The sequence below is a fragment of the Peromyscus maniculatus genome, chromosome 19, assembly GCF_049852395.1.
Source record: "Peromyscus maniculatus bairdii isolate BWxNUB_F1_BW_parent chromosome 19, HU_Pman_BW_mat_3.1, whole genome shotgun sequence".
Taxonomy (NCBI): Eukaryota; Metazoa; Chordata; class Mammalia; order Rodentia; family Cricetidae; genus Peromyscus; species Peromyscus maniculatus.
In genome coordinates, this window is record NC_134870.1 from 65,901,689 (window position 1) to 65,925,996 (window position 24,308).

The window sequence follows — 24,308 nt, forward strand, 5'->3', positions numbered from 1 at the left end:
GGTGTGAACCCAGCCTGCCTTCTGGATTCACCCTCTGCTCCACACACCTCTGGGTCCACTCTAACCAGTAGCGTTACTCCCGAGAGCTCTCCCTCCACTTCTCGCGTGGAATATCAGCACTTGTTTCTTTCTGCCTCCACTCATTCTCGTCACACTGTGGTGGCCTTTATCTGGTGGTGGGAGCTGCCTGCTCAGCCTTTCCCAGGGCTGGTGCCACTCGCTAGAATTTATCCTTGTGCTGATTCTCCATAACTCCGTGGTCTTCAACGAATTAGGCGCTGCTGATTTTATGTTTTGTGTAATTACGCTATGAGCTCTTAACATTCGGAAGGTCCATCAAAGACGCCACCGTGCCTCACGCTGTCACTGCACAAACATGTGAGGTATTTAACACCTGAAAGCCCTTCCCCTTTGGTGCCCATCCGAGGCAGGACAGACAACTCTCACAAATAAGGAGACTCAGAGGAAGTGGGCTGGTATGCACACCCTCCACTCCATTTCCAACTTTCATAAGGCATTCCGAACATAAATTACCTCAGCAATTTCTCTTGAGTCTCTGCTATGAGACGTGTTTGGGGGTGCTTGGCGGCCTTTGGACTGGACCTTGGTAGAGCCTCAGCCACACTGCCCCCTGCTTTCTCCTCTCAGGCCATGGAGAATGTTGGGTGTTTTGGAACCCTTTTTGCAATGGTTGTTGGGAATGTGAGGTGCCTTCGGAGTTGCTTGCTGCCTCTCTACAGCATGTTCTAGATGTTAGCGATTGACTTTTCTGCTGTGAATAGACTGAAGCCTAAGACTTAGTGGAATGTCACGGGATGCTCCTGACAGCCATACGGCTGGTGTTAGGAATCCTATCTTGGCATTCTTCCACTTAAAGGGCTATCAAACACTTTGTTTACGTACAGCGTTTTGCCTCCAAGCTTCTTGAGGCTTCAGGTCACAGGGAGTCTGTCGGAGCTTAGACTTCTCACAGATAAGATCTGGAAGGGACAGGAGCCTTGGCTGTGCAGCTCTGCAGGGGACGTACAGAGTCTCAGACTCATGATGGGATCTGACACCCAGACGTTCTTGAGCTGGTGACATCCTCTTGCTGGTGGGTTATTGAGAGGGTGCTACACTTAGTATTTCTGATGGGAAAGAGGCTGTGGTTTCTTGTTGAAACAAAAGTCTAGAGCACTAGAGTGTGTTCTTATTCTCCTGGCCCCCATCTTGCCCCGCCCCCTGTCTGTCTTGCTTTCTCCAGCAAGGTTGCATCGGCTAAACCTCCCCAAACGGCTCTGCCACCACAGGGGCACATTTCTCTTTCGGATCATCACGCTTGCCTACCGGGGGCTTGTACCGTCCGTCCTTCCATCCAGGTTTTGAACATGGTTGTGAGAGGGAGGGATAGAGCAGGAAACCATTTGCTGCTGTGAATTGCGGCTGTCACAGCCCGATGCTGCTCTTCATCCCTATAGCTGCCGTGAGTACAGACTCTACCAAGCATCACCCAAAGACACAGTGGGAGAGGGGTGCTTGTGCTTTCCCCAGGAAGACTAGAGCTACAGACTCTGGATGTATCTCTGTAAAAGGTACTGGAGGAAATAGTGCAATTCTGGCCACGTCCAAACCTGTATAACTGAACAGCTGGCATATGTATCTGTCTTAAGAATTGGATGCGTGGTTGTTTCAACAACTATTGATAATGTAGCATCACACTTGGCCAAAAGCTCACTGGTTGTTTAGAGCATAAAGAATCTGGAAAGAAGCAAGAGTTTTGTTGGAAAATGAGGCTTATCATGCTGCCCCAGGGTTTCTGATCTTATCTGGGTTCAGAACACTTTCAGGTTGAAAGTGTTTTTGTAAATAACTCTTCTAGAACATTCTTGTAGAATGTGTAAGACTGTACTACAGGTCCTCAGGGGTCACTGAGTTCTTAGTGGTGAGAGTGTAACTCAGACCCTGGTAAAGGGCAGCCTCCGAGCAGCACCACTCACACTCACTTGGTGTGTGTCAGCTCTGCTCCAATGAGCTGCAGGAAGGCAGGGGGCGACGGCTTCTGCTTTGGAAACCATATGATTTCCAGCCATGTCATTTTCCACGTACAGAGAAGAGGAAGCACTCTTAGCTCCTTCGTTTCCTCTACAGCATCTCCTAAAGTAGTTTTTCATTCTGATACTATTGTTTGTGAAGTTTTACATTGAGACAGGTTGCACTCCATTTCAGCTCATCTCATTAAGATGAGCTCTCTTCCTGAGTCCATGAGAGTGAGATGCACAGGGATGCATTTCAGGGCGGCTTCTGCCCTTCATTCTTTTTCTAAACTCGCCTTAGTCCCCTCTTTTTAGGCATGCCGAAGGCCAGGTCGAGCCAGCCACCTTCCTAGCTACATAGCTACCTTTCATCTGGGCAAAAGAGAACAGTGTAGTGTCTCTGAAAATAGAGGAATGTGAGGTGGGTATGGTCATCCTGAGAAACCTGTGGTTCACAGTAGCTATGGTCATCCTGGGAAATCTGTGGTTCACAGTGGCCATGGCCATCCTGGGAAATCTGTGGTTCACAGTGGCCATGGTCCACCTGGGAAATCTGTGGTTCACAGTGGCCATGGCCATCCTGGGAAATCTGTGGTTCACAGTGGCCACGGTCATCATGGGAAATCTGTGGTTCACAGCGGCCCTCTTTCCTGATGTGTACACTAGATAGCCTCTGCGGAGAATGATTAGGTCTCAAATATGCAGGCCATTCAATTGACAACACCTGTTCAGTATTCCTTCCAGAATCATGGTGGGAGTCAGAGGTACCTCTTTATAGTCTTTGGGTCATACAACTTCAAGAGCAAACATCCTTGCAAGTTCCTAGGTACTAGTCATATGCAGTTTTGTGGCTGTGATTCAGTGTGCTTATGCGTTGGCTTCGGAGCATCTTCCCCCTGAGGTCCTGAGGATTCAGTGCTGCTACTCTGCCTGCTGCCAGGGTACCCCCGTTGGAGGTTTCTTCTTCCTCCTAAGTGTTAAACTTCTGAAATTCCAAATAAACTCGGTGTGGCAAAACCCTGGGAGACACTCAGAGTTGATGAATACAAGTCAAAATCTGTGTCACTGTACCTTGGAAGGCGTGTGGAGAGAATGGCAGTTCAGCAGTCTGGAACAGTGATAAATAAATAAATGAGTAAAATAAAATTAAGTAACAGGAGTCGTCTGAGAAGCCAGCTTGAAAAGACACTTTGAGAGCAGGGGCAGGATAATTGATGTCCTTGGTACCCTTTCATTGTCACTGCCCACAGGAAGAAATTAGATCATGAATGTGGAAAGACTGAGCTGTGTTCTCATGCCGAAATCCTCCCCATATGCATGAATCTCTAAGACCTGATCTAATTATGCCATTTTGCCTGTGTTCAGTACCCAAATGTAATGTTCCATTGGCTATAGGATAATTTTTAAAAATCAGTAAGAAGACCCCTAACAACCTGCTGGACCTGGATTCTGCATCTCTTACCCATGTCCTTTTGAGCCCCTACCCCTACTATTCTGTGTTGCCAAGCCATGACACTCCTCCCACCTCCCCACCCCTCCCCACCACCCCCCACCCCCACTCCCATCCTTTTAGCTCCTGAGCCACACTTCCCCTTTCAGCCCATGCTTGTCATTCAGTTATCCTCTCAGCCTAGAGACTGCCCATCATCTTTCTGACCGAGTCCGTTTCCCATCTGTAGCCCAGCTTGCATCTCACTCCTTCAGTAGGGCTTCTGTTGATAAACAGCGTAAGTAAGTTAGGTCCCTGTGGTGTGGTGTGAAGACGGGTGCCACTGAAGCAGTTTCGACTGTCCCAGTAGATGAGCCGTAGAGTGTAGTTGAGCTCCATGAAGACAGAGCTGTGTCCTTTATTTTCCCATTACTGCACCCATCATATAGAGGTGTTCACTAGGTCTTGTGGACAGTTGATGGGACTAGAATCCACGTTCTAGTCTGTAGGCCTCTGACATTCACCGGGGACTTGTAGAAGTTCAAGGATGTTGAACAACCTCAAAGACAGAGTACTTGAATAATTTGGGGCAGTGAATCTGGCATGCTTGATTCTAAGGAAGGAAGATTGGGAGCTGCCTCAAGTCCCAAAGGCAAGTGCGTGAGGTATTTAAATTCTGTGACAGGTGATTCTGTCTCTTGCAGAGCATCAAGAACATGTTTGTGTGCTCCAGTGTCCAGATGCAAGGTGCCACTTCCTCGGAGTGACTGTGGTTTTCTGCGGTCTCTCATTGGTTACTTTATTTTCACTGGTCAAGGGCTGTGACATTCTAATGAGTGTTGTAGTAGCTGTAAGACCATTTCTTCTGGAGGAAGTCATGTGCTAGCCTTTTATTACAGAGTATAAACTCGCCAAAATGAAGAAAAAAGATGACCTAGTGATGGCATCACACAGACTTACATTTGTACTGTGTTTAAGACCTTTAATGAAAATGAAGATGGCCTGCTCTGGAATCTTGTCTTGAGCAACTAAGATTTTAAACATCACACTGGCTTGGTGAATTTATGTATTCATTTGCCCTGCACTAAGAAACTCTCACATTTAAGCATGCATACTGCTCTTGCAGAGAACCGGAGTTTAGTTTCCAGCACCCATGTGGAGCAGTTCACAACTGCCTGGAAGTCCAGCTCCAGGAGGACCTGCTGCCCTCTTCTGGCCTCCTCCAGTACTGCACACAGGTGTATAAACCCACATACAGATACTCTCACACATACATGTATTCTTAATTTAAAAAAAAAATCTTGTAAAAAATGAAAAGCAACTAGTAGAGATGGCACCTGAACTTTGTCCTTTTAACTCTTCCTTTCTCTGTAGCTCATAGTCTACCTGGTAAGTCAGTATTGTTGAGTGTTGTCTTTTGATCAGACATGGTGCTCTAACCCAGACTTGACGTAAATGGGAACGTTTGAGGTTATGTTAAAGCATGGAAGCTGCTCCACTCAAACTTGCCTTTTTTGGTGGGCTAGGGATGTGACTTCAGGTCATCATGCTTGGCCCGCAGATACTTTACAGAGCCCTTTCTCCAGCCCCAATTGCTAGTAATTTTATTATAGGTTTAGAAATAAACTGTTTTCCATTGGTGGTGTATGTGCATGTGTATATATGTCTAAAATATACCTACATGCACATTAGGTTTTTTTCCTCCTTCCTCTCTCTCTCTCTCTCTCTCTCTCTCTCTCTCTCTCTCTCTTCTCTCTCTCTTTCTTTCTGTTTTGGTGTTTTGAGGCAGGGTTTTTCTGTATAACCATGGATGTACTGGAACTCACTCTGTAGACCAGGCTGACCTCAACCTCACAGAGATGCACCTGCCTCTGCCTCCTGGGTGCTGCATACGAAGTTTCTATTAGTCATTTGCTCACTGTCTTACTGTCCTATGCTGTGAAGAGACACTGTGACCAAAGCAACTCTTATAAAAGAAAGGATTTAATTGGAGCTTGCTTACAGGTTGAGGCTTTAGTCCATCATCAGGGCAGGAAGTGTGGCACTGAGCATGGCCTTGGAGCAATAGCTGAGAGCCACATCCTGATTTGCCAGCATAGAGAGATGCTGGGCTGGGTATCGACTTTTGTAACCTTGAAGCCCACCCCAGTGACACGCATACTCAACAAGGCCACACCTGCTAATCCTTCTCAAATAGTGCCATTCCCTGGTGACTAAATCTTCAAATATATAAACTGAGGGGAGGGGGGGGATACATTCTTCAAACTACCACACTCAACACTTCTTGTAGCAATCAGGTTTGACCTAGCCCTTTCAAACAGAAGAATTTCAATGATATTTCTATTTAGGTCACTCCATTCTCTGTCTAAACAATTTCTCTAGTGCTCACTTTAAACGCAGGAATTTATATCCAAGTTCATTGGGAATGGTCATGCTGGGGGGACCTAACAAATACATCTGCTGAGCAAATAGAATGTGGGAAGTCTTGGATGCTTCAACACCAACGCATTTCTCCATAGCTATCTCTCTCAGCCTTAGTGTTCCTGCAACCCCACCCCTAGTGGGTAGATCCAGCATAAGGCAGCTCCATACGATGACAGCCCCTCTCCCTGTATGCTAAGCACTTCCTATCCAGCAAATTGTCACTTGAGGACACAGTATACATTCTATTTAGTGTGTCTGTGGAGAAGTGAATTTTGTCTTCAGCTACACAGAGGCTCAATTCTTTTTAAACTCCAGATACAGATATAAAATATGGATTAAGCTTTTCTAGGGGATGAATAAACAGAGAAACCAAGAGGTTTGGCTTCCTGCTGGTCAGAGGAGTTAAACAATGTGGAAATAAACTGGAAGCAAAAAAACTTGTACATTCCCATGACACCCTGTGGAAACACAGTTCTGATGGGACTTGGGGTTGTGAGTCACTTTTCTCAAGGGAGCGTCCACGTGTTACCAGATCCAGGCTTAGAGTGCCTGCACAGCAACCATAGCTACCAAATAGTCACTGTGTGCCAGATACTGTGCCTAATGTTTTATGTACGTGGGGAGTCCTAGCAACATCCCTGATGGAGCAGGTATTTCCTGCTTTACACACAAGGAAGTTGCATTGGGGAGGAACAGACTCGCACCCGTTGATGGGAACTGGGGCAAATAACTTACCCTTCAGGGTTCTTTTTCTTTACTTCCTTGTTAAAGGAGGATGATGGCCAGTCACCCATCAGTGGGAGAGCTTTTTTACTTCAGCCTTCATAATTTGGGGGCTCATCACTTGTGCAGCTGTTATCTGGGCCCATAGACACTATCTTGAGATACCAGTAAATGTGGGATGAGCGGGTGAGATTCCACTCAGCTGGGGTAAAGGGCCTAATTTTTCTTGCTGAAACTAAGAATTTTGGGAGACAATGGAATGTGACTGACTTTCCATAAGCAAGGTCAGGCTAGCTGTTTTCATATTTCCTAAATCATGTGACCGCTACTGCCAGGTACCAGGTCATTTGGGAGGTACCTCATTTGGGAGGGTGCCAATTTGGTGATGCTGAAATAAAACCACTGGCTTCATTTCTATGGATTTCCCCCCTCTCTTTATTCTCCTTTCTTGTTATGTCTATCAGGAAACATCACAGTGGTCATACTTAGGCCCAGCAGGCTGATAGTCAAGGGTGTTCGCCTAAGCTCTCCTAAGTGCAGAGCTTAAAGGTCTCCATTCTAAGGGGCTCACGTTCAGTTATCCAGAGGATCTGAGGTCTCACCTCTCTCTCCTGCTCGGATTTGGAAAGTCACACCTGTGATTTTTGGCAGGTGTGTGGAATGGTTAATCCTCATTTTTAATTTGATGATAGAAACACACCTCTGACTGTCTGTGAGGGTGTTTCCAGAAAGGCTTACTGGACGAAGATCCATCCCGAATGTGGGTGGCATCATTCCATGGGAACTAGCACCAATATTCCTCCGTCTGGGCTTCATGACTGTGGATGCGATGTGACCAGCTGTCTCATGCCCCTGCTTCCTCGCCTTCCTCAGCATGATAGGCCATGCGCTCAAACCATGAGCCAAATAATCTTTAAGTTTCATTTATCAAGTATTTTATCAAAGCAGTGAGAAAGGAAATTAAAGGGGCTGGAGAAAGGGCTCAATGGTTACTGTGTTACAGAGGACCTGAGTTTGCTTTTAGTTCCCATGTGGGGGTGCTCATAACCACCTGTAACTCCAGCTCCAGGGGTTCTGATGTTCTCTACTGCCCTCCTCAGGCACTGCATTCATGTATATAAACATACACAAAGATATATACTATATGCATAACTTGAAAAATTAAATATCATATGAAATGAAAAACAACTAACTGATACAGATGGCCCCTGAGTTCCCTCCTTTAATGGTTATTTCCCCTGTAAATGGTTAGTTCCACTGCTAACTTCTTTCTATGCCGGTGGCTTAAGTCTATGACCAGGCCCTATGCTCTGACTCAGACTTGCCTTAATTGGAGATGTTTGGCCTCTGTGCTCCTTGAAGGATGGAAGCTGGTTCCCTCAAATTTACCTCCCTCAATGGACTCCAGACAGAATTTATGCCTTGTGCTGGATACTTTTATTTCAACACAAGCTACATTCATTTAGGAAGCAGGAACCTCAATTGAGAAAATATCCCCTACCAGACTGGCCTGTGGGCAATGATCTTGATTGTTGATTGATGTAGGAGGACCCAGCCCAGTGTGGCACTAGAAAAAGTAGGCAGAGCAAACCAATACACAGCACTCTTCCATGGCCTCTGCGTCAACTCCTGCCTCTAGGTTTCTGTCCTGCTTGAGTTCCTGCCCTGATTTCCTTCAGTGGTGGAGTGTTATCTGGAAGTGTAAGATGAAATAAACCTTTTCCTCCCAAAACTGCTTTTGATCATTGTGTTTGATCACAGAAATAGAGATCTAAGGCATGCTCCAAGCCAGTTTGTTGACTGACTCTCTCTCTCTCTCTCTCTCTCTCTCTCTCTCTCTCTCTCTCTCTCTCTCTCTCTCTCTCTCTCTCTCTCTCTGTGTGTGTGTGTGTGTGTGTGTGTGTGTGTGTGTGTGTGTGTGTTCCATTCTGTTACACGGTCCTTAACCCGAGCCTGGGTTAAGTGACTCTGGTGATATTTAGTTACAGCACCAAGCACATCAGAATCAGGTGATCTTTCTGTGCTTGGCCCCCAAACTCAGATAGGAGTGGACAGGCCGAGAGTGCTGTCAGCCACCACGCTAGGCCACTTGCCCCCTGTCTGGTGCTTCTTAGAGAGCACAATCCAGAATGTTTTGCTTTAGACCAGGGCTGCATTGCACCTGAATTGTCAGTGTGCCTGGTGTATAACACAGAATCTCCCCAGGGACTTACCTTTTTGCCTTCACACATGTTATCATGTGTGACACTGTCATACGTGGCACTTTATTCATATAAAATACCTACCCAGCAGGATTTGGACCCCTCCCCAAGAAGATCAGTATTTCTCTAGAGGGGGTCAGAGAGCGGAGGACTTAGAGACTGAGTCTGGGGCTTGGCTCTGGCTCTGTGAAACCCCTACACATCCAGCTCTCAGAAGCCTGGACAGATTGTCGTTCATGTCTGCCCATCTGGATTCTTCTGTTTCTAACGCCGCTCTCCTTGACTTGGTTTGGGACTAAACTGACTTGATGTGAGTGTCCTTAGCATTTGGTTATGGAGGTAGCATTAATAATGCCAGGAAGAGAATCTTTCAAAGGCTGGTGTTCTCCTACTGTGCGTTTCTTCTTTGCCGAGGCTCACTGAAGTAGTGATTGTAGTTATGTGGGTCCATTCATCATTTGGAAAGTTAGTTTGGGGGTTGGTTTTGTTTTGTTCTAATGTGCTGCTCTGGATCTACCCCCTGGAGGTTTAATTATTCAAATGCGGGACATGGCTGTTAGTACCCTTGTGTTTTAAAGATCTACAGATAGTTATTCTCCATCAGTCAGCACCAAGAAGCACTTCTCTCAGTTTTGTTTTGTTTTTTGTTTGTTTGTTTGTTTGTTTGTTTGTTTTGAGTGAAAAAGACTAGATCCGGCTATCGAACTTAAGGCAAGGTTTAGCTACTTAAAGTACAGCAACCTAAAATCACTAAAATAATTGAGGTGCCAGGTTTATTTTCCCGATTGGTATAGCTATGTAGAATCCTACTGGGATCCCGCTTTCCCTGCAACACAGTGTACGTAGTATCAGCCCATCATTCTCTGATATCCATTTAACTCTTGGTAACTTGAGGGTGATATGGTTTACATCCTATCATCTGAGGAGGGAGATGCTGAGACCTATGCAACAGCCCATTCAAGACTGTCTTGGCTATTGTGCTGTAGAGCCCAGACACCTACCACAGTGCTATACTATGTAAAGATGTGTGGATGGAGACAAATGGTGTGCTCTTGCAGACACAGTGTTTGCCTTTGCTTGCAGCTTTTTGGTCGAGAATGCTGGCAAAAGGATGCCTCTATCCATATGAGGATCTCTGTGCCCCCCAAAGTGGTTCCTTAGGCAAACCACAAAGGGTGCCGGTTCTCAAGTTGCTTATGCATTGGATTCATCTGGGGAGCTTCCCAGCTGCCTGATTCCCACCCCCAGAGGTTGGCGTAGATCGTCTAGGGTGTTGCCTGGCTGGGGAGTAAGCTCCCCACGTGGTTGTAATGTGCGGCTGGAGCACAGAGCACTGTTGTCATGGGCAGCTGCATGTTGAGCGGCCTCTGGGGACAGGAAAGGAGCAGAGGCCCAGAGCACAACTCAGTGCTGACCTTTAACATTTGATATCAGCATCCCAAGTTCATATACAGACTCTTCCCCAAATCACCTCTTACTTGGTGATATAATACTTCATTTGCTTTTCATAAAGGAGCTAAGCATTGCTAAAATACGGTAGTGACAGATTCTGTAACCCCGTAATTAGGATGCAGATTGAACTCACCCTCCGATAGTCTGCTGTCTTGCATACAGTGATGCTGCTAGAGGTTAGACCCGAGAGGAGTTCTCTCCAAGGTGTGAAAATCAAAAGGCAGCTCGGAAGTCTGGGGGTGGCTCAGTGACAAAGCACTCATCTAACATGCCAGGCGCTGAGTTCAGTACCCCAGTTCCTCCCCGCCCCCCACACACACTCAATTCAGAACTCTTTCTGTCCAGCTCACAAAATGGATCCGTGCTTAAGAGGATTTACTGCTTTTGTGCAGGACTGAAATGTGATCCCCAGCATCTACGTGGTGGCTCACAACCACCTCTTAACTCCAGTTCCGGGGAGCTGATGCTCTCTTCTGTCCTGTGCAGGCATCTGCACACATCTGTTACACATAAACTCAGGCAGGTACACATACACACACACACACACATAAAAGAAGGTATGTTTCTTGAAGATATGTATCGTTGTGGCTTTCCTACAGGTTAGTAGTCAGAACACGTGGCAAGAGAAGGTTTGTCTACACCATGGTTTTGGACCCTCTGTAGTGCAACAGTGTGTTGGACTTTGGGGGAGGGTTGCTGTTTGTTTGCTTGTTTTTTATAATTTTTAAAATCATAATTACATCATTCCCCCTTCCCTTTTCTCCCTCTAACCCTTCCCATGCACACACCCAACTCCCTCTCAAATTCAAGGTCTCTTTAGTTATTGACATGTATATATTCCTTAGTACACAAATACAACCTGCTCAGTCTATGATGTTACCTGCGTGTATATAATCTCCCAGCTGATCACTTGGTATTAGATAAACAGTTGTGGGCCTCTTCTCTGGGGAAGACCATTTCTCTTTTCCCTTGGAAGATGGCATGGCTCTTTCTGGTACCATGAAAGCTGGTCCTCCGGGAGGTGGCTTTTAGGTCAATTCCAACTCCGCTCCTCTGGGTCTTGTATCTGAAGTGCATGATGTCTTCAGCAATAAGGACTTACCCTCCATCTCTGGGGGCAGCCAAGGGCAATAGCCCATAATGTTTTGAGAGTCTCATGGAAAACTCTAACCAACAACTCAAAAGGGGGGATTCTCATGTTAGTCAACAGCCCTTAGAGGTAGCGTTGTCAGCCCATATGGGAAGATTTCATTTAAACTGTGTGTGTGTATGTATATGTATGTGTATATATGTGTATGTGTGTATGTGTGTGTGTGTGTGTGTGATCTCCCTACCTAAAATTATACATCATACATATGTAATTTTATATATGTATGTATGTATATATATATATATATATATATATGATATGTAATTTTAGGCAGGGAGATAACAGTATGCTTCCTTATGACTTTGGCATACATTCTTCCTGTATTTATCTCTCCATGTTGCTCCTTCCCCTCTTCAAGTCCCCTGTAGCCTGCTGCTCCCCTCTGTTGCTCTCCCCCTACCCATGGTCCCTTTTCACTTACCTGGCTTCTGCAGTGACTCCAGGTTTTATACTCACATTGTTTTAACTGAAAGGAAATGAGTAGAATATAAAAGGAACCGCTTGAAGTCATATTTAGCATACTCGGCTCTGTCTAGATATGTAGCATTTGTATCACTCTGAGAGGACATGTCTCCTTCAAATCCTTTTCCTCTCCAAAGCCCCGTCACACCTGGCTGTCCTCCCTTCTCAAGCCCTCGCTAGTTACTGGGACACTTGTCTCTCCCTTTTCAGTTTGGGGATCTGCTTTCTTGTTGTTGACTTTGTGCTGATAATACTTTGTGCATATTTCAGAGGCCATGCTTATCTTAAGTCACGTGGGCAAGTGTGGGGGCGGCGTTTGCAAAGCTAGAATGCAGAGTCGGAGAATCGGTCAATCGCCCTCGAACATGCTGTACATTGCCGCTTGGGCGAGCTGAGTACGACGCTGGGTGAAGGACCCTGTTCAGTGATGTGTAGGACTTCAAGGGGAGTGGCCCATAGAGGGTAAACGTTAGGGGCAAGAGGCCCAGGGAAGCCAGCCTGCAGATGTAGCCACCCCGCATTTGGAATAGAGGAGAAACGTCACACAGGTTGTTACTGGAGGGACACTGAAGAGATTTATGGCAGCGTGTGGCACAGAGCTGGCACAGATTAGGTGCCAAGTGTTTACTGGATTTGCCTCTGGAGTTTGCCTCATCGGATCTGAATATGCAATGCCGTCCTCGAGCCACATTAGAATGCAGCTGCCCTGTTCTTCTTCTGCAGCCAGCATTGCCTTCCCTGCCCTCCCCTGTCGTCTTCTGCATGGACCCAGCAGCTGTTAACCACACCCCTCTTAGGGGTTGTCCCATCACTCCTTCAACTATATTCCGATGGGCATCGCCTGCCCTACTAGATAGGTTCCTGAAGCTTGGGCAATTGGTTTCCATGTCTGTACTTGATTGTGTAGTGCTCAGGGCAATACATTTTAGGTAAAACCAGGTTCCCTTGTAAGACACATTCCATCTCTTAATCACTGAGACCATCCACTGGATGTGCTGGATGCTAAGGATGCAGAGTAATGTATCTAGAAGATCTTGCAATAATGAGATGAACTCACTTGAAAGAAATGACTGAAGCCAGAAAGGAAGTTAATCAGAGACAGGCCCACTATGGCAGCTCACAGGTTGATAGCCTTCTCAATGAGAAGATGATGATGGCATCCAATGAACAGGTGATGATTGCATTCAGTGAACGGGTGTTGGAATCGGGGAATCTGTCTACATGTACATGCGGGGAATGGACAGTCTGGCCCAAGAAAGCAGCAAGTACAGAAGAGAGTTGACACTCCTTCCTGTCAAAGTCATGTATTACATATTCTAGGCACTGGGCCATAGGATTCGTGACAGCTCAATGATTGAAGTGTGAAAGCAGTCAGAGATAATATGTAAATGAGCAGGCATGTCTGTGTCCCAAAATAACATTAGCTGTAGACACCACAATTAACCTTTCATGAAATGTTCCATGTTCTTTGAATAGTAGTCTTTTGATCCTCTCATTTTAGAGTTTAAAGGCATTTTTAAACTCATGGGTCGTACACAGACAGGCACAGTGCCAGATGCGGCTCCTAGCTGCAGTTTACTGATGCTTTTGTCGGAGCAAGGGTGTGTGAGAGCATGTGATCAGGACAGATGTCAGGGTATGGCGCTGCAGGTTTTGATGGTGGCTGAGCTTCTGCATTTCTAGCATGGCTCTGGCTGACAGTGATGCTAAAGTCCTCACATGGAGGAGAAAGGAGCCAAATAGAGAACCACAAGGGTCCCCCAAGTGCCCTGGTGCTTACAGAATACAGAGGGTGACTTTCTGCTCACTGGGTACTTCCAGCCTGTTCAGCAAGGAGAAAGCGACATGGGTAGAAAGACAAACCCACCCAGAGGAGGGAGGGAACAGAGGTAGTGAGTTCTCTGCACATGGGCAGTGGGCCGAAGGCCACAGGAGTCACTGGCTGAACTGAGACCAGGCCCTGTGGCTTTTCACTTCCACTCAGTTTCTACTAGGCTGCCTCCATGCTCCTCGGTTATCTCTCATTCTGTTATGGGCAACCTTTGTTGGGCCCTGCCCTTGGAGAGGCTTTGTTTTGAGTAGAAGTTTGGGGTGGACTGCCAGGAGGGACGTAGCAGCCAGAGGGAGCTGCAGTGCGGCTGAAGAAAGTCCGCCGCTGGAAAGCTCTGGGGCAGCACCTTGCTGGTTATTGCGGCTGGGTGGACGGTGGGCTTAGAGGACGGTGGTGAAGCCAAGTGAGAACACCGGAGGGAAGGAGGAATTGGGGCGGTGGAGGAGGGGATGGGCTCTATTTTCTACACCTGGTCCCATGCAGGTCTCTTCTGTACTGTACTGCACTGTCCTGTCCTGTAAGACTCTCCCATCAATACTCGGTAAGGTTGGCCTCGGGGCACAGAGACTACGATCCTACGCATCTGTTTCTTTGTTAACTTTAAAAAGAAATGACTTGGGTTGGGATGTCAAGGGTGGACTGACATCTGTTTTCTTCTCGTTCATGTTCTGATCCTGTCGCCATAGGACTTGGCTCGGGTGAATTAGAGACAAATGGAGCGGCAGTCAGGATCTTAGTTTTATAAAAGGGACCGTGTATGCTAGGAGAAAAAAAAATGGGCTTAAAAAAAAATGGAAGCAGGACCCAAAGAAAGCTGGCTGGTTACGGTACACAGCAGCTGCCTGGCTGTGAGTTGATGCATGAGTTATGCTGACCCAGGCACAGGGTTCACCCTTTGGTCAAAAGGGCCATTTAGGTTTGTTAATACAATGTGGCATAACAATGTAGTGTATGTATATGCAGGTGCACACAGGGATGGCTTCTAAAACAAACCCTGGAGAAATCTCCTTCCTGAGCAACAACCCAGCAGTTTGGCATCTATGAAAAGTGTGCGATCGGGAGCAATGGCAGTAGGTCTGGATGCTGCCGTTCTGTGTGCCAAATGCTTGGTCCCCCCTTGGAAACTGCCTGGCTGACTTGGTCTGAGTTAACCCAGACTTGATGGTTGCAAAGCTCTCTACATTATCTAACATGTAACCAGGACTGAGCATCTGGTCAACAATCATTGAAGGTCACTCCCGTATCACCCCTTGACAAGAACGGTTATATCCTCCCCTGCCGGGACTAGGCCAGGTTGGATGACTTTATTTTCATAGGGCAGTGCTGGAGTGACTGAGAATTTTGTACTGTCTGTGGCTTAAATATACAAGTAACTATTGTTCATGGGCGATGACTCAAGGGGCCCACATTAGTTGATTTTGCGTGCCTGTGGCAGAGGCCAACAGAAGCAACTTGAGTAAGGAAAGATTTGTCTTGGCTCACAGTTTTAGAGAGCTGGTCGTCATGGCAGCGGAGGCATGGCAGAGCAGTTGAGATCATAGCAGCAGGAATGTGTGGTGGAGGCTGTTTACATCATGGTGGGCCACAGAGCGAGAAGACAGTGGCTGGATCAGGGCGGGGGATGGAGGCAGGTATAACCTTTACAAACCCCTGCCCCCAACTAGTCCACTAGTGTCATACTTTCAGCTAGGCCCAGCCTCCTAAAGGGTCAGGGCCTCCTGGATTAGCAGGACCAGGGCCCCAAATCATTTACAACATTTTGGATTCATACCATTAACAGTGTTTAAGGGTGCCTTTGACTTTCTGGCCACTTCCACTGAATGTAGACTATCAGAACAGCGTAACCCAAACTGTGCAGCTTTACTGTGCTTCCCTGCGTTTGGCCGGTATTATTTTGTTAATTATAACATGTCTCATCCTTTGACTGCTGGTCTGTGTCTCCTTTTGAAAGGGTGGTGTAAAACCCTCATCGTTAGAACTAAGCCTGTGCTGAGCTGTCTCCCCAGCAGAATTTTAATGTCACTGTCATGTTTTCTTAAGATTGAGAGGGTGCCATTTTAAATTAATCCTATGAAATATTTATCATTTATAATACTGAATCATCTTGTGTCTTTAAAGGGAAGCGTGGTATGTGGATGGTGCTGTCAAATATTTTTCCGACAAACTTCATCGATGCTGACACGTGCTTTGAGGGTTGGATGCTTTGCTTTGTATCTAAGCCTCCTTCCTTCTCGTCTTTCAGTACACGAGGGTCTGGATCCCTGACCCAGATGAAGTGTGGCGCTCGGCTGAACTAACCCAGGACTACAAAGAGGGGGACAAGAGCCTGCAGCTGAGACTGGAAGATGACACAGTAAGTGCTGGTTCTCATGGTGGGGACCCAGCATCCGCCCTGGTTGGGTCTGATGGTATATTGTGGTTAGGTTTGTCTGCCCATCAGAGCTTCTGAGCTGCAAATCCTTGTTTTGTCACTGTTGATGACAGTGTATGTGACAAGTGCCAACCCATGAGTCAGCTTCATGGATGCCACCTAAGAAATAAGTGCCCACTCAGGTTAGCAACTGAAGTTCCACTGGGAGCTCAGACAGGAGTCTTTATGTTGGAGTGAAGGGAACAGGTTTGTTGTGTTGAGGCCTCAGCAGAGGAGGAAACAATCCCCAGGAACAGGACAGGTGGTGGGAGCCTGGGCTCAGGGTACCTGGGGCCAACAGTTGGAAATGTTCATGCAGGAGCTATGTGTGCCCAATGCCCAAGACCCCAGTGTTGTATGTGGACCAGGGAAGGAAGGTAAACCAGTGAACCCAGGACCCAGGTGGCCTATGAGGTGACAGGCAACCATTTTATCCAGGGTATGCATAGGGAGGCTGGTTTTAGACGAAGTGGTGGGATGACATGGAGAACGGGCTTTGAGACGGATACATAGATGGGCTGCAGAGCAGGCACAGAGTGGACAGAAGCCTTGTGTGGAGCCCCAGTGCCTGGAATGTCTGCATTGTGTGAATTATTAACTGCCCTGCTGTTGTTCGTTCTTCAAAGCATTTTGTTCCGTTTCCCACTCCCAACGGCTGGCTGAGCAACCTGTTGATTGCACGTTCTCCAGCCACCACCCCGCTCTGTATGAATTCGAGGGTGTCACTTGGAGTAGGACACTGGGGCAGGTGACTTTGAGGTGGTCAGTGTGTCCTCCACCCTCGAGCTGACAGGCTGTGCTGGTCATCTCTTGGTTCTGGGGGAAAAAGCAAATCCGCCAGCAGATGGAATCTTGTTTACCATGTGGAATAACTTCCCACCCCACACCTGAAACAGAATGAAATCAACCCACCCACTCGAATGGAGTGTGCCTTCTATGTACTCCAACAGATTTCACTTCAGTTGGTCTTTTCAAGTGGGTGGGTGTTTTTAAAAGCTCGATGAGGCAGTGAGGAATGAGCTGTCATGTTGCTAAAACAGCAGATGCTTGTGTCCCTGGCTGCACACAGCTTTGGCCCTGCATGGCAGATCCTGGCAGCTGCCCACGGCCCTTCTCTTCCTCTCCGGCTATGGGACTGGTCACTGCGGAACTGGAAGAAAGCCTGGGGCTGGAGATCAGCATAGGCTCTGAGCATGCGAGGTCTCTCCCTGTTGCCCATGGGTTATGACTGACATGAAGCTGGCCCCGAGAGTGATGGAGCACTATATACTGGAGGTGGGGGCCACAGGCATGGCATGGCTGGATGCTTAGAAAGCATTTCCTCTGAAGCTGAAGCCATCCTGTGAGACTACGCTGGTAGACTTTCTAGCCTCCAAGGTAAAATGGTGTTGGTTTTAGTGCAGAAGCAAAGAGCAAAAAAGGTAGGTCCGATTTTCTGCTAGAAAAGCTGCATTCCAAACCCAGGCTCATAGCAGGACCACGTGCTTTGCTGCCAACGGCCTCCTCTGATAAGGTATTCAGACTTCTTACTGTCCATCTAAGATGCCCCCTCCCACTCTTGCTCAGTTATTTCTTCTAGTTAACTGTGGAATATAAATGTAACCATGTGGTCCATTTTTACGTGAACAGTTCAGTGGCATTTGCACTATTGCCATGGTTACCATGCTCTTTTTCCATACGGCAAAACTGGAACTGCCTCCACTGAACACCTTTCCCGTCTCAGCCTGCCACTTTGCCACCCTCTGCCTTTGACCCTGGCTGCACTAGGTACTTCATACAAGTACAGACTTGTGGTATGGGTGCTGGTTCCTCTGGCTTAGGTCACTTAGCAGAATGGAAGATGCTCTGTTTGGCAGACAGGGAGAGAGAAGATGGTGACTTCTCTGGAGAAAAGGATGGTGTCATCTGTCTTTTTTTTTCCCTCTCTAGAGTCAGGACGAGCAGAATGTGCTTATGTGCTCATACTTGGCCTGGTTCTTTGCTTTTGGATGGTGCTGGGCATTTCGTGGATGCTAGCCTTGGGTTGATGAGCACGTCCTCTCTATGCTTTGACCAGAGCAGAGCTCCGTGCAGGTCAAGGGCTCTCTCCTCTTCCCCACCTCCCTTGTAAACTGCTCTGCTCCTGCCCTCTACTGGCTGAAAACTCCCTGTTTCTGTGGTTTCACTTTGCTGGGTTTCAACTAAGTTTGTACAGAGTGCCTAGGAGCCTTAGTACTTCCTGTGTGCATGTTAGTGAGGGGGAGGATGCAGTGGAGACAGGGGACTGGCAGAGAGCTACCTGCTTTCCCTGCACAGTGACTCATCTAAGCTGAACCAAGTGGGCTGGGATGAAAGGATGTTCCATTGTTATCCAGATGTGGTGAAAGGATGTTATCCCGTTATCCAGATGTTCAGTTGCTATCCAAAGAAGAAAGATGTCCGCAGGCCGGTTCAACCCCCACCCACTGCCAGTACAAGGAGGTGGCATCTCTGCTTTATGCATGGTGTGGCCTCACCTCTGTAGGAAAGCATTAAGGAGCAATGCGGCAGTATGGCACATCATTCCTCATATGTCGTGTCATAGGGCTGGAAATACTTGCTGAGGCCCTCTGAAGCCAGAATTAGCCGAGAATGTTGGACTCTGGTAGCAATGCTAAATTCAAGTTTCTGTTGTCAGTGGCTAAAAGAAATCTATTCTTAAGTCTCCCTTCCCTGCTCCCCCTGGACACCCGCAAGCGGAGGGATCTGTGGCCTGGAGCGCTGAGTTGGCAACTCCGACCTCCCTTGTGCTGTGCTAGGCATTTCATTCCTTATCAATTTTCTGTAACCAATACCATTAGCTTATCTGTGGATATGCCCTTCCAAAATTTCATATGTGATTGTCTCTTCCTGCCTGGCAAGGTCTTCTGAGAGAAGGATTGTCTTGGAAATGATGGAAAGCCCATGTTTCTTCCCTGGGATGTGAAGACATGGGGCGAATTTAAAGTTTTTCAGTTTGAAAATCGAAGGGGCAGGATGGCGTGAGTGCTCTAGGAGGGAGATCTGGCACAGTCACACAATACCACTAACTCAGCAGGTGACAAAGGCCAATATACCATGAAGGCGCCTGTGTTGAAGGCCTGACTGTTCCTTTTAGGAAGTGGTGTAAACTTTAGGAAGACCTGTTACAAGGGATGCTGGGGACATGCCCTTGAAGAAGCATTGGCATCCTGGTCCCCTTCTCCTTCCTCTCTGTATCCAGGCTGCAGCAGGCTGAGCAACTCTCCCCTAGTGTTCATTCTCTGCCATAAAGATTTGCATTGCTGTAGGCCAGAAAGGAATGGAGCCACAAGGTCACGACAGAACCTTCCAAAATCCTTAGTCCAATGAAGCCCTTTCTCTTCAGAAGCTGAAGATCCTAGGCATTTTGTTCAGAAAATGTATTTCATGAGCTGAAAGTTAGCCTTCCACACTCCCTGTTTCCTTGTTCTCACCTTCTGAAACTGTTGTCTGTGACATCTCCATGACCACTGTTGAGCAGTTTACTGTGTGGAGAAGGTTTGCTTCAGAGGTTTCAAAGACACAGAGGGGCATTGATACATATGTAAATAAGGGAGGATCCAAGAGGCCAGGCATCAGAGTACACACTTTTAATCCCAGCACTGGGAAGCAGAGGCCAGTAGATCTCTGAGTTTAAGGCCTGCCTGATCTATATATTGAGTTCCAGGACAGCCAGGGCAATGTAAAGACCCCATCTCAAACTAGAAAAGAACAAAAGATCCAACAGAACATGACACAATCAGTAGTTTTCACATGTCATCTATTTGTTGCTAACTTTGCGTTTGTTTCTTGTACCTACCTTTCTGTTGGTGTGGTCTCTTCTAGACCTTTGTCATGTGAAACACATAGACCATGTAGAAACAGGCCCCCTACTCAGTTTGTCTTGGCAAATGGTGTGCTTTGCGACAGTTGAAAAGTTGACAGTGAAACTTACGTGTGTTTTCCTACATGTTTCTGGCGTTTGTGTCCTTCTGAAGGTCTTCTCCCTGAAACTTAAAATGTTTGCTCATTTTCCTCCCTTTGGGCTTTATTTTTCTCTTGGTTCTGGTTAAAATTTGTGTTAGCTGAAGAGAACTGTGGCTTAATTTCCCCCTAAACTTCTATCTAGTTTATTTATCAATTGTTCTAGTTAGGGTTTCTATTGCTTTGAAGAGACACATGACCACAGCAACTCTTATAAAGGAAAAAAAATTTAATTGGAGTGCCTTACATTTTCAGAGGTTTGGTCCATTATCATTGTGGTGTGACATGGTGGCCTGCAGGCAGACATGGTGCTGGAGAAGGAGCTGAGATTTCTACATCTTGACTTGCAGGGAACAGGAAGTGGTCTGTCTCACTGGGAGTAGCTTGAGCATAGGAGACCTCAAAGCCCACACCCACAGTAGTACACTTCCTCCAACAAGGCCACATCTACTCCAACAAAGTCACACCTCCTAATAGTGCTACTCCTTTGGGGGGACATTTTCTTTCAAAGCACGACATTCTACTCCCTGACCCCCAAAGGCTTGTAGTTGTATCATAAGGCAAAAATGCATTCAGTCCAACTTCAAAAGTTCCCATAGTCTATAACAGTCTCAAACTTACTTAAAAGTCTAAAGGTAAAAGTCTCTTCTGAGGTTTGTGCAATTGCTTAACTGTAATCCCCTATAAAATCAAAATCAAAGAGCAGATCACATACTTTCAACATAAATGGGCACAAGATGTACATTAGCATTCCAAAACAAAGGGAAGGAAGCATAGTGAGGAAATACTGGACCAAAACAAGACTGAAAACCAGTTGGGCAAACTCCAAACTCTGCATTTCCATGTTTGATGTCAGAGCGCTCTTCAGCTCTAATTCATTTCAGCTTTGTTGACTGCAACACCCTTCTTTCTCTTGGGCTGGTTCCACTCCCTGTTAGCAGCTCTTCTCTGAAGGTATCCTACAGCTCTGGCATCACTAACATCTTGGGGTCTCCAAGACAATCCAGGCTTTTCCCTCACAGCTTCACACAGTGACCTCTCAGGGCCTTCATACAAGGAGACCCCTGACACAAGTCTGGCCTCTGGCTTCCCTTAGTCATGGAGGAAGAGTCCATAAAAACTTTCTTCTATCCTTGACTCTAAAGCCAGAACCATGTGACAAGCTGCCAAGTTCTGCTGCTTTCTGGGGCTGGAACACGGCCCTCTTGTTCAATTACAGCTTCACCAGCTTTCTGTTTTCAATGGTTTCTTTCACTGCCTAAGCTTGGCTTTCCTGAAACTGGATCAGTAGACCAGGCTGGCCTTGAACTCAAAGATTTTCAATTATATCTTCACCAGTTTTCTGGTTTTGATGGTTACCTTCACTGCCTAAACTTGGCTGTTCTGGAACTTGCTTGTAGACTAGGCTGGCCTCAAACTCAGAGATCCGCCAGTCTCTGCCTTCCTCATGCTGTTATTGAAGGCATGCACCACTGCACCAGGCTCTAAGCTTTTCTTTAATTCCTTTTCACAAGTTGGAAGTTTAGCTGGGTGGGAACTTGCCCTGAGAAGACCACTTCCTTTATTCCATTTTTCAAAATGTGTATCTCCTTAAACACAGGACTTAGTTTCATTCCACTTCCTGGTGCTCCTTTTCTCCTCAAATAGTACACTTTTTTTTTTTATTTTTCCTTGCTCAGCTTGCTCCTTTTCATTATAAATCTTTATAAGTAAGAGCACTAGTAACCACACAACAGAGTCTACACTAGGCTGTTTTGAGATTTCCTCTGCCAATGGAATTAATCCAAATCTCTTCACTTTAGCCTTAGCCAGACTTGTCAGAAAAGGGCAAAGATCATTCACTTTGCCAAAATATCACAAGAAAGATCCCCAGGCAACTTACATTCTTCTCTGAATCCTCTTGAGTCAGTCCCCGACAGTTCAAATGCCCCTCAGCACCACTGTCTTCCATGCTCCTACTTAATGGTTTTTTGTTAATTTGTTTTGTTTTTGAGAGAGAGAGAGAGAGAGAGAGAGAGAGAGAGAGAGAGAGAGAGAGAGAGAGAGAATCATGAAGTTGGATGGGTAAGGAGGTGGGAAGGTTCTGGGGGCAGTTCGGAGGGCAAAACCATGATCAAAATATATTGTATGGAAAAAATTAATTAACAGAAAGCAAATAGAGACACCTAGTAAAGAATACCTGCAGTAGATGAGGCCAGTCTAAGAAGGTCTGCTAGTCAGGAAGAAAGAGCCCCCCGTGTTAACTGGAATGTAAAGTCCAGGGTCCTCTTTATTAAGCAGCCGAATACCCTTAAATCCGGTTGCGCTTCCTCAGTTCTCCTGCCAGTCTTCTGTGTTTGCCATGCTGGGATTATGTAGTCAAAGTTCCACAGCGCCTGGTGCCTCGTGGGAACCATAGGTATTGCGTCCACCTTGTCTTCGTTAGAACATTACTTACCTCTGTGTCTTGGGATTTTGCTAGGATAGTGATCCTAGCCAAAGAGCTGGGACACCATATATAAGTGAAATGCTTCATAACTTTGCTCTTATGTGTCTGTTGTCTTCTTGTCACTAGATTCGGGAATACCCAATCGATGTCCAAAATAACCAGTTGCCGTTCTTACGGAATCCAGACATCTTAGTAGGAGAAAATGACCTCACTGCACTCAGCCATCTCCATGAGCCTGCAGTTCTGCATAACTTAAAGGTCCGTTTCCTGGAGTCCAACCACATCTATACTTACTGTGGTAAGTGGGGCACCTGCTGGGGGAGGGGGTGTCATCTTTTAACCAGCACTTGTGAAACTCAAACATCAAGAATCAAGACTCTGTTCTTGTGCACATGACCCTTCCATATGAGACCCACTGAGGTTTATGGTTAGTGGGTTGCCTGACGTTAGTAATAGCTCTGCCAGAGAAGTGGCCACCCACAGGTGCTGGGGAAGCTGGCTTAGGCTCTTGCTTGTAGTTGGTTGTAGAAGAGCAAGTCCGTCATGGTACCCTGACTCTGAAGCATACCCTCATCATGGAAGCATGTGTACCATGTGAGTTTTGTTTGCCCCTTCTGTTTGAAAGGGCTGCCTTCCTTGATGGTGTCTCACTGCCAAGGTAACAAAGTGGTGCTTGAAGACTTTGTTCAGATAATGTGCAAAATCAATGACAAACGCTTAAAACATAAAGTCCTGAAATTAATGTTCTTGAAATTTCTGTGTGTGTAGCCCAAATTTTGATATATTCTCTGCCCTCCCCCCGCCCCCGCCACCCTTGAGTATTGTTTAGTAGTATGTTGAGAACAGAACCTTCCAGCAGTTGTTTGTGGAAAACAGGGCCTGGTAGGGAACCAGACTGTGTGTGGGATGTCTGAGGTGTTGTCCCGAAGACGGTGGCCTCGTTGTGACTGCAGTGACAGCTCAGGTGACCAGGGGCTTTTACACTTTCATATTCCACTTGGCCTTGGGGATTGGCTACTTAGCTGGCAGGGGTGAGCTGCTTTGCTAAGAAGGAATGGTTTTCAGAAACCCCGTCAGTAGAGAATGTTAATTTAGAAGAAATACCAATTACAGGAAACTCGGGGGGGGGGGGGGGGGATAAAATCCATTCCAATGTGAAGCTTCTCATTTTAGGAGAAGGGGTAAATGACCATCAGTTGTCTAGTCTCAGGGAACCGCCCCTGGAGTGGCCTTGGTGTCTGTACAGATGGGAGGTTGCTCAGCTGATCCAGTGTCCCGTCAGCTCTCAACAGAACCCAGTGCCACCCAGAATTGCAGTCATCGTGGAAGTGTTCCTCTCTGCTCTGGAGGGATCTACAGTGTTTTGGGAAAATAGATGACCTCAGGACAGGAGATTAAAATTTCATCTGAGTGTCATGTGGATTCAATTGAACCCTCTGAAGAACAGAAGAACCTGTATGGCTGGCTGCTCCTAAGAGTGTTCTCCAAGTGATTAGCTTCGGTGGGATGTCTCAGGGCTCTGGTCCCTTTTGTGCTGGTTTTTTGTTGTTGTTTTTGTTTTGTTTTGTTTTTCAAATTCCTGTTGAAAGCAGACATGCATGTGTCTACCTTCCCGCTTGACCACTAGGAGGGAAACTTCTCCGCATGGCAGCCCCTCCTCCTCATTCCAAGATGACTGGAAATGGTCTATGTTTGTACCTTAGTCCGTGGATCTTTGGATATAAGGAATGCAGTCTCTTGGGAGAGAAAAAGACATATTTCTATCATTTCTTGAAGATCAAATTTGCTTTTCTTCCTTTGTGCAT

The 24,308-nt window shown here is 46.6% G+C and overlaps 1 protein-coding gene across 5 annotated transcripts in view; it reads left to right on the forward strand.

The window, feature by feature from the left end:
- Window positions 1-24,308, forward strand: part of Myo5b (myosin VB) — a 309,643-nt gene that overhangs the window by 106,331 nt on the left and 179,004 nt on the right. For all 5 annotated transcript variants that reach the window (XM_015992657.3, XM_076555509.1, XM_076555510.1 and 2 more), the window contains exons 2-3: window positions 15,927-16,037; window positions 22,630-22,801. In XM_015992657.3, coding sequence (XP_015848143.2) covers window positions 15,927-16,037; window positions 22,630-22,801 — 283 coding nt within the window. The remainder of the gene's footprint in view (window positions 1-15,926; window positions 16,038-22,629; window positions 22,802-24,308) is intronic.